The sequence below is a fragment of the Mauremys reevesii genome, linkage group 1 (assembly GCF_016161935.1).
Source record: "Mauremys reevesii isolate NIE-2019 linkage group 1, ASM1616193v1, whole genome shotgun sequence".
Taxonomy (NCBI): Eukaryota; Metazoa; Chordata; order Testudines; family Geoemydidae; genus Mauremys; species Mauremys reevesii.
The window spans coordinates 226,090,813-226,099,818 of NC_052623.1; the positions used below are offsets into that span (position 1 = coordinate 226,090,813).

Here is a 9,006-nt window from a genome sequence, read left to right on the forward strand (position 1 = left end):
GGGATGTGGGGCTGCCACTCTAGTGAGGAAAAGAGCATTGTTTCATTAGGGCTGGGGAAAGATGGGAACACTGCTCCTACACAAGGGATATGGGATTAGCAAGAACGGGATGGGGGATATAGTCCAGAGGATCTTGGGACTTTTGGAGTAATATGGGACCTCCCCTTCACTCTAGAGGTGGAGGGCATGACAGGATAGCTGCATCAGAGGAGAGGCGAATGCAGGCCTTAGGCTGAAGATGGAAAGGAGAGTAATATGGGATTGCTGTCCCAGCCAAAGCATAGCTATGGGATTGCTCTGTAAAAGAAGTCAGCAGGACTGTTCTTGTAGAAAAGCAGATTCTGAGCCACTCTGGTAAGGAGGGGAAGATGGGATAGTCTCTCCAGTCAGGTGTATTTGGAACTGTTCCACTCTTTCTCCTCTTACCTTTCTCTCTTTATGAATTAGTTGGTATCTGACCCCCTCTCTCTGCTTCCCTAGCTGACTACATTGTGATGCAGTTTGGTCGTGTAGCAGAAGACGTGTTCACTCTGGACTATAATTACCCACTGTGTGCCCTCCAGGCCTTTGCCATTGGACTCTCCAGCTTTGACAGCAAATTGGCATGTGAATGATGGAGACAGCGGACTTGGACGTGGAACTTGCTCCCATCCCTGCACCTTGTAGATGAGTTCTGGGTGGAATCATGAGAAGTATCCTGGGGACAGAAGGGGAACTGGAGGCCAGATATCTGTGGGCTTAACAAGAAGCAAATAGTAGATTTGGGGGCTTTACAGTAGCTGATAGAGACCATGGCCCTTTTTGGAAGGGAGATCTCTGCATGTGCCCTGGGCGAAGGCAAGGATAATGTGTGATGTCTTTGTTATCAGTATTAATGCTGCATTGCGACTCTTGATCGGAGATGGTGTGAGAGAGCTAATCCTGCTCCTTAGCAGCTAAGCATCACTGTGACTAGGAATTCCTGCAGTGGGGATCAGATTAATAGTGCTTTAGCCCAGGCACCTTGGATCTCACAACACCCCTGTGCTCATGCAGCGTATATTAAGATTCGTTTAGAGAAGGAAGAACAGGTACAGTCTGTGCCGTCTCTTACCCCGCAGAGTAACTCTTCTGTCTAAGGCAAAGTTCAGAGAAAGAAGAGAGGGTACAAGCCTGATGTCCCTGTTCAACTGTAAGCCCTGTTCAATGAACAAAGACTAGGAACAAGCCCCATGCCTCTATAGCCACCCTTTTACTCTGCAGGATAATTCTCTTTCAAGGCTGATGGATCCCAGTTCCTGTTAATTGTTCTGCTGCTCATTATCCTGTGACAACCCTTTTACCAAATAAGATCCCCCATCATTAGGGATATGAGAAAAACTCCTATGGTCACTTCTAAGTAAGCAATATTTACATTATGACCATCACTGTTTCTTTTATTCCTAACAGTTCTAAAAGTGAAATTGAATGGATCATTGGACCTGACAGAAACTGGCTGAGAAAGGCATGCCATTGACTATTCCTGAAATGCAGTATTCTGATTGCCTTAAATACTAGATTCTTTAGGTCAGTCAATCAGAAACATTTTTTTTTTAATTTCTTTTAGGAATAAAGTTTGCTGCATTTTAGGAATAAACTGATGTTTGAAGCTTTTCTTTGTGTTATTTAACTTTTTTCTTACCAAATAAGAGCCTCTTCTGCAGCAGTCTGAATGGCTGATTCCAATTGCATGTGGTATAATAACCATAGATATCGCAAATCATGACCAGTTCAGTCATCTTTATATAATCATTTAATCTGAATATGAGATTATCCAAAAATAAGATTATAGACATTTTCCAAGGCACAAGGAAAGAAGAATATTGCAACAAGAGTAGGCAAAGTACTGCTCATCGGGCTCCATAATGTGTCCTGTAGCAGCCCTCCTCTTTAATTCTGGGTTCCAGTCAGTGGAGACCACAAGTCCCAGCATGCAATCCTCCTTGATCCACCAGCCTCAACTTGCATCAAATTGGAGCACTGCATATTGAGACCTATAGGTTACATGGGCTGCACATCTGCTGTATATTAAAAAAGAGGACAGCTACCATCCTGTCCATTTCATGTTCTTTATGTACAGCTGTCAGGATCTTTCCTTTCACATTCATTATGTACAGTTAATTGCTCATTTGTCCCTCCATTAAGCATGTACTGATCTGTTTTTAAAGGTCATTGGCAGCCCACAAGTCCTAACTGGATGCCCCCAGCAACCAGACTTTCATCATTGTGCCACGGTCTTTGCATTATATGTCACATAAGTCTCTCTATTGGTGGGTATTATTTTGCTGTTTAATTTTCCAAAACATCAAACTTTGTGTAGACATTTTCTGATGCCAGAAAAAACGCTTCAATCATAGTCACGTAATCTCTGTATTTAATTGTAAATGGTGAATTGTGGCTGATAGCTCTAGTTCTAAAAAACGCTTATCTCACAAGTTCCCAAGCTACACTGGCTGAGGTGCCCTTGCATTCAGAGCAATCTCATCAGCATAGCACTCAGCAAAGAGTTTGTGCCAGGTACCTCTTTTGTGCCTTCATGTACTTCCCGCTTGTCAATGTGGGGACAGGATTCGATGGCCTCTCCCACTTGTGTTCTCTTGTGCTCCCAACTGACTGCTCTGCACTTCCTGTATCTACCAAGAAACCAGTTCCTAATGCCTGTCACAATTACTTTGTAACTAGGACCAGATGTAGAAAAGTAGTTTGTTTCCTTGGTGTTACTTGTAGGCAGTGCATTACTTGCTAGTCCAGAAAAAGTTTTCTTGTGCTTAGCAAGCCGCCCTGCAACTCCCTGGTTCATCTCTCCAACTGGGCCAGTCAGCAAGGGCAATCTCAAACTATTCAAGGTGGTAGACCCATGGGTGAGCTTAATTGATCATGGCTAAGTCAGTGCCTGTGATTCTTAGGTTTCCTCATCAAGATGCACAGACAGATGACCGAATTTCTTGTCTCTTCTGAGGTGCTTTCTATACTATGGGCATGTGACCCTTCACTTACCTTCTAGTATTGAAACTCTTCCTTCTGTCTCCATTTTTGAGGTTGTTTTTTTTAAAGGGATTGTACACAATGACCTTGTCCACACTAGCATTAAAGTGTGTTAACCACAACTGTGTTAAAACACAGGTTATTGCTAGCAAGTCCTAGCATGGTTTCTCTGATAACATCCAGCAGGGAATTTTTCTAAAAAGGGTGATACTGATGTGCTAAGAAACAGTCCTATCAGCTGTATGTGGGGTCAGACTAAAAGCCTGATTTTCAGACAAAAATCCCAGTGCACACTGCTCAGGGAAATGGTACGCTCTGTCACAGTAAAATGTGATTCTGGATATCTTGGTGTCAACCCCAATGTGGACAGAAGCATGGGTCTGTTTTGTGTTGCTGTTTGAACAGGCAATAGCAATGCAGGAGGTAGGCATTTACCTCTTCTCAGATGCTCTCAGACATATTTTATATATTGGAGGCTTCAGTACTCTGCCGTACTCTCCGTTCTTTTTGTGTTCTTCACCCACTCTGTTGCTGCTGTGTGCCAAAGGTCCACCTAGATGACTGAGAGGCTGGCTTTGTGTGCTTCCTGTTGCTTCCAAGCTTTTTTTGCTCTGCAGAAACGTCCAGTGCTTTTTGGTCAAATATTGTTCTACATGAATTGTATTTATAACTTTTGTACTCTAATGAAAATAAAATAATTTATAAAAAACAAAACAAACAACAAAACCCTACACTCTGAATTGTTCTTATCTTGTCCTGTAGGGTTTTTGCTGCATATGGTGTTTGCTGTCGGCTCTGATATCTCTATCTCTCCTGCTTTGGCTACCCCTCTTTCTCCGTCTCCCTCCACTCCATCTCTCTTCTTTCCGTATCATTCCTCATTTGTCTCCCCCACTTCTCCTCAGTGCTGGTTTTACAAATATTTAGAAGTGTGAGAATTGCCTTGGAAACACAAGTGCTACCAATTTCCTTTCTGCACCACTTGGAGCTGCTTGCTGTCTATTTGTTCGCTCCCCTCCCCTTGATTCTCCTGCTCCTCATACCCCTTCTCTCTCAAGTGTTATGGGCTGCTGAGGGGGGTGCATTGGAAATATTTACCCAGCCCCGGTCACTTGTAGGGTGACCAGATGTTCCGACTTTATAGGGACAGTCCCGATTTTGGGTCTTTTTCTTATACAGGCTCCTATTACCCCCCATCCCCTATCCCAATTTTTCACATTTGTTGACTGGTCACCCTAATCACTTGCTCTAAGCCCCTCCTGTTGTCCAAGTGTCACATGGTACAATTCTGGACCAGGATTGAAATAGTGTGAGGTAAAGAGGGGCAGTACTGAGTTGATTGTGTTTTTACTGGGGTGATATGAAGAGAAGTAAGTGTCTGCCTCACTGAGGGAAAATGTCCTTGTTCCAGTGACTTAAAACTTGAGGTAGGGGAGATCTAACTGTTCTGAATGCAGGTTGAACAATCATGTCCATTTCCCTCTAGCTTGGCCGGAATGGATACAGGGTGCAAGCACTTTCTGCTCTCTGTGTCTGTCTCAGAGATCTGCAGCACAGTTGCTATCTCTACAGTACTATGTTGACTCCTGTAATATCATGCTCTCACTCCCACACCAAACACAACATCCAGAAAACTCCAAGAACAGGTTGGGTACAGGAAGCAAATGCTACAGTCCAGTGAGAATCCTCAGAGCGGGACTCAGAATGCAGCAGCTCCAAGGTGCTGTGAGGTCTCCAGCTGATACACATCAAAGGCAGGAGTATTCATTTCTTACTCTTTTATGGCTCAATCCTGCTTGTATTGAAGTGTTGATATCAATAGGAGTAGACTCAGACTCTATTATTTAAAAGTATAATACGATGACAAAGCACACCCCACCCAACATGCTCTTCTACTTACTGGTATTAATAGCTCTGTGCACTTCACAGCTATTGTTACTGGAAAAGAATAATAAGGCAAGCACCTATTCCCCCACTCCACCCTTTTCACAGATGGAGAGCTGGGAGTTTGTAAGAGGTCACTGCAGTCAGAGCTGGGGATAGAGTCCTGTCTAAAACAGCATACCCAAGTCTCATCCACACTGCTTTTCTGAAGGAATGTGTCAAATCTATGGGCTTGAGTGCTATCTGTAATTGAAGCCAGCTCCCTCACTAGCAGGACCAAGTACAGATTTTGCCCTATATCCTTAAGTAGCCCCCTCAAGGGCTGAACTCACAGCCCTGGGTTTAGCAGGCTAATGCTCAAACCACTGAGCTATCCTCCTTTAGTAGCTGAGCTATGTGGAGGATAACAGCCTATTACTACTATCAATTACTTATTTAGCTCAAGTAATAGAGGTCAGCTTTACCATAAAGGTGAGATCAGGCTAAAGGTCAGAGGCTTCTCAGGAGTTCTTGTCCTTGTGTCTTCCAGCATTTTCAGTCTACAGTCCCTGTCTCCCCATTCTGTTCTCTTGTCCTGTTCTCCATGGAGTTCTTGTTCCCCTGCTGGGACTCAGAAGTCATTTTCCTGTTTCAGTTTGGGTAAATCTTTCCACACCTAGATAAGCTCTGTGGCCAGAAAGCAGCTCATCCTTTTTGCTAAAACGTGTCAAGGTAAAAAGCATTTAATTGGCAGTTGATATATATGAATGAATGTTGTTTCCACTAGATTTGAAGGTGGGATCTGATCTCATTTGCTATGATAAAAGTAAAGTGATGGTTTAAAAAGAGAGAACCACTGAACTAAGCTACAACAAAACAAAGGTGAACAAAGAATGATTTTCTTAACTTGAATTGAGATCCCCATTTATAAAAGAGAACTAGAACTACCCTTAGAGTGCAGTTTTACTCTGAAAAGTGATTCCTAAAAATTAGTTCCATATTTGTCTGTCAATAGCTGTATATCAGACCTGTTCAGCTAACAGGAAAAAAGATTCCACTACTTCTGACCACCCCAATCAAACTCCATATGTGTGCTCTGTCAAGTTCTTTCCTTGCATATCATCTCCACTACTAAAGGTTCTACAGGCCAAATCCTACCCTTAGTGACACAGGTGCAAACCCATTCATTTCAGTGCGTTTCTGCAACTGTAAGTAACTAGAATTTGGTGAACAATTCTGCTGATGATTCACAGGAAGGAATAAAATCCAGCTCGCTCTCTGAGCTGTGTTGACTCTGCAGGGGGAACAGGAGAAAAAATGTACATTAGCCACAAAGTCAGCAGATCTGACCTTCAGTATACATAGGAAGCAGATGTAATGAGTAATAAGATGCCATTTTTGCAAAATCATTTTTCACAGTAGTACTGCACTTTAAACATCAGCTTTTAATCTTCACATGGTTTAGCAGAGACCCACAGTGGCTAAATGGGCTCATTACAGGTATACATTTAAAGGAAAACTGCAACACACAGGAGTTTGTGTAGAATAACACCACACAGAATACATGGTTTATTTTAAATAACCAGTCATATCTTTATGTACATGGATATTACCTAAAATTGTATGACTTAGAAAATGTATGTGGCCTCTCTGCATTCTAAGAGAAAATTAAAATAAAAATTCTAATTGCATCTAATTACAAAGAAAAGTAATGTATATGTATATTGCACAAAGGGACATTTTCAAGCTCTTCTCCACAACCCTGAGAGCTAGGAGCTTACTTTGAAAGACAGAAGGAAAGCTGAGATACTCACATAATCATGTGCCCCCACAAGGTGGGACTTAATCACTGGAGTCCACAATGCTCCTGAGAAATTTTAACTCTTTGTCTCAGGTCTTAGCTACACTACTTGGTATTGTTCTTCTGGTATAGCTATACTGGCAAACCCCTCTACTGTGGCTGTAGTTACACTGGTATACAATACGCTGGTTTGGGGAACCTGAGGGCTAAAATGCTTAGTTTAACTGAAGTCATCAGGCTCTGTTAGGGGTATTTGGGTTAAATGTATAGCCTGTGTTATGAAGGAGGTCGGGCTAGAAGATCTAATGCTCCCTTCTGGCCTTAAACTCTATGAAATCTATACTCTATGAAACCAGCATAAGCGATACCAGTATAAGCACAGTTACACTGTATAATGGTCTGCAGTAGGGCTTTTACTGGCATAGCTATATTTTTGGGTTTTTTATAAAAAAAATCACCCCCTAAATGACACAGTAATGCTTGTAAAATTTTTAAGTGTAGACCAGGCTTCAATTTCCCCAGTTGTAAAATGGAGAAAAGTGCCATCTTGGCACATAAGAATATATCCCACTGTTCATAAGTTCAAAGGGTCGGTAAGTTGTTCTGCCCTGCATTTGCCTTCCTAGTTAAACTAACCCACTTTGTAGGGTTTTTTGAGAGGGTTAGATAGATGTTTGTCAAGTGCTTTGGATATGAAAATGTGCACAAGGGTGAAGTGTTTTTATAATGGAAAATGAAACTGAAAGAATTGGCAGTGCTGCAGGGAGTGGTGTGGGTGACTCATTAGAGAGGGGCTCTTTCTTCTTTAGTCAGTACTGACCCTAATGTCTCCCTGCATGGCAGGACAGGGTGCTGTGTTGCAGGGAGTGGGGTGGGTAACCTGAGAGGAGGTGCTCTATTCCTTCTGACTCAGTGCTGACCCCAGTGTCCCAGTATGGAGTAGTGCAATGGTTTTTGAAGTTTGGGTTGCGACTCAGTACAGAATGCAAAGCACTGGGTCGCCTTGCTCAGCACTCACAGATCCTGGCGTCCGGACAGTAAAAACTAGTAGTCCCTACCTGTTCTGATGTCACGCTGCACCCCGGAAATGGCCAGCAGCAGGTACGGCTCATACGTAGGGGTGCCACAAGGCTCTGCACAATGCTCCCAACCCGAGCACTGGCTCCGCACTCCCACTGGCCAGGAACCAGCCAATGGGAGCTGGGGGGGCAGTGCCTGCAGGCAAAAGCTGCGTGGAGCCGCTTGTGTGCCCCTCTGCCTAAGAGCTGGACCTGCTAGCCGCTTCTAGGGCACAGCGTGGTCTGCGGTGCCAGGATGGTGTGAAGCCTGCCTCTGCACTCCAGCTGCGGTACTGACCGGGAGCCACTGGAGATAAGCCCGCACCCCAATTCCCTGCCCCAGTGCTGAGCCCCCCCAAACCCAGAGCCCCTTCCTGCACCCCAACCCCCTCATCCCCAGCCTCACCCCAGAGCCTGCACCCCCAGCCCAGAGCCCTGACCCCAACCCCCTGTCTCATCCCAGAGCCCCCTCCCACATCCCGAACCCCTCACTGGGTCACAGGCATCAACAATTTTCTTCAACCGGGTCACCAGAAAAAAAGGTATGAAAACCACTGGGGTAGTGGATGCTGTGTTGCTTGGAAGTGCCAGCTTTGGAGTCAGGAAAGTTTTTTTAGCCTCTGTCCCCTGTTGCAGGAGATTGGGCCACTACTTCTGCACCCCAGGAACAGAGAGTTTAGAAAGCATCGGAAAATCAAATGCTTATGGAAAGGGAATGTTTTAATGGCCTTTCTGTCTCCACTCCCTCATGGGAATGAGGCCTACTAAAAAGGAGTCCTCAGCAGGTTGATGCCAATCTGCCCCAGAGGGACGTGGGAGCTGCTCCTTCCTGCATTGGAGGTGGTGCTTACAATGGTCTGAAAAATGGGGAGGGGGGCAGGGAATCTATCATCAACCTAGTTCTCACGCACTTGACACTATTTGCAATTTGTGTTAATATTTATTACGAAATAATCACAGCCAGTTTTTAGCTCATGAAACTATTTCTACCTCTTGCCTGTCCCTGTTGCTCAGGGAGTGACACCCCAGAATTCCCCGAGGCAATGATTTCCAGTGTTAACTCCCTGGCCTTTGCTAGCAGCGGTGACTGTCCCCCGTAACAACCCCCCTTGCGAAGTCCTTCCCGAGGGGAGCCCAGCGCACCCCAGCAGCGTGAGTGGGGAACCGACCCAGCCCCAGGTGCGGCTGGCTCTGCCACCCCTGCCCTGCCCAGCGGGTGCTGCTCGCCTGCGGCCCACCAGCACAATCGCCGCCAGAGGGTCCCAATTGTGGTTGGACTAT

At 44.8% G+C, this 9,006-nt stretch overlaps 1 protein-coding gene across 6 annotated transcripts in view; it reads left to right on the forward strand.

Moving 5' to 3' along the window:
• TULP3 (TUB like protein 3) overlaps positions 1-3,847 on the forward strand; it is an 80,302-nt gene extending 76,455 nt beyond the window's left edge. For all 6 annotated transcript variants that reach the window (XM_039538167.1, XM_039538173.1, XM_039538183.1 and 3 more), the window contains one exon: positions 481-3,847. In XM_039538167.1, the coding sequence (XP_039394101.1) occupies positions 481-614 (134 nt within the window). In that variant the 3' untranslated portion in view covers positions 615-3,847. The remainder of the gene's footprint in view (positions 1-480) is intronic.
• Positions 3,848-9,006: the final 5,159 nt, after the last annotated feature.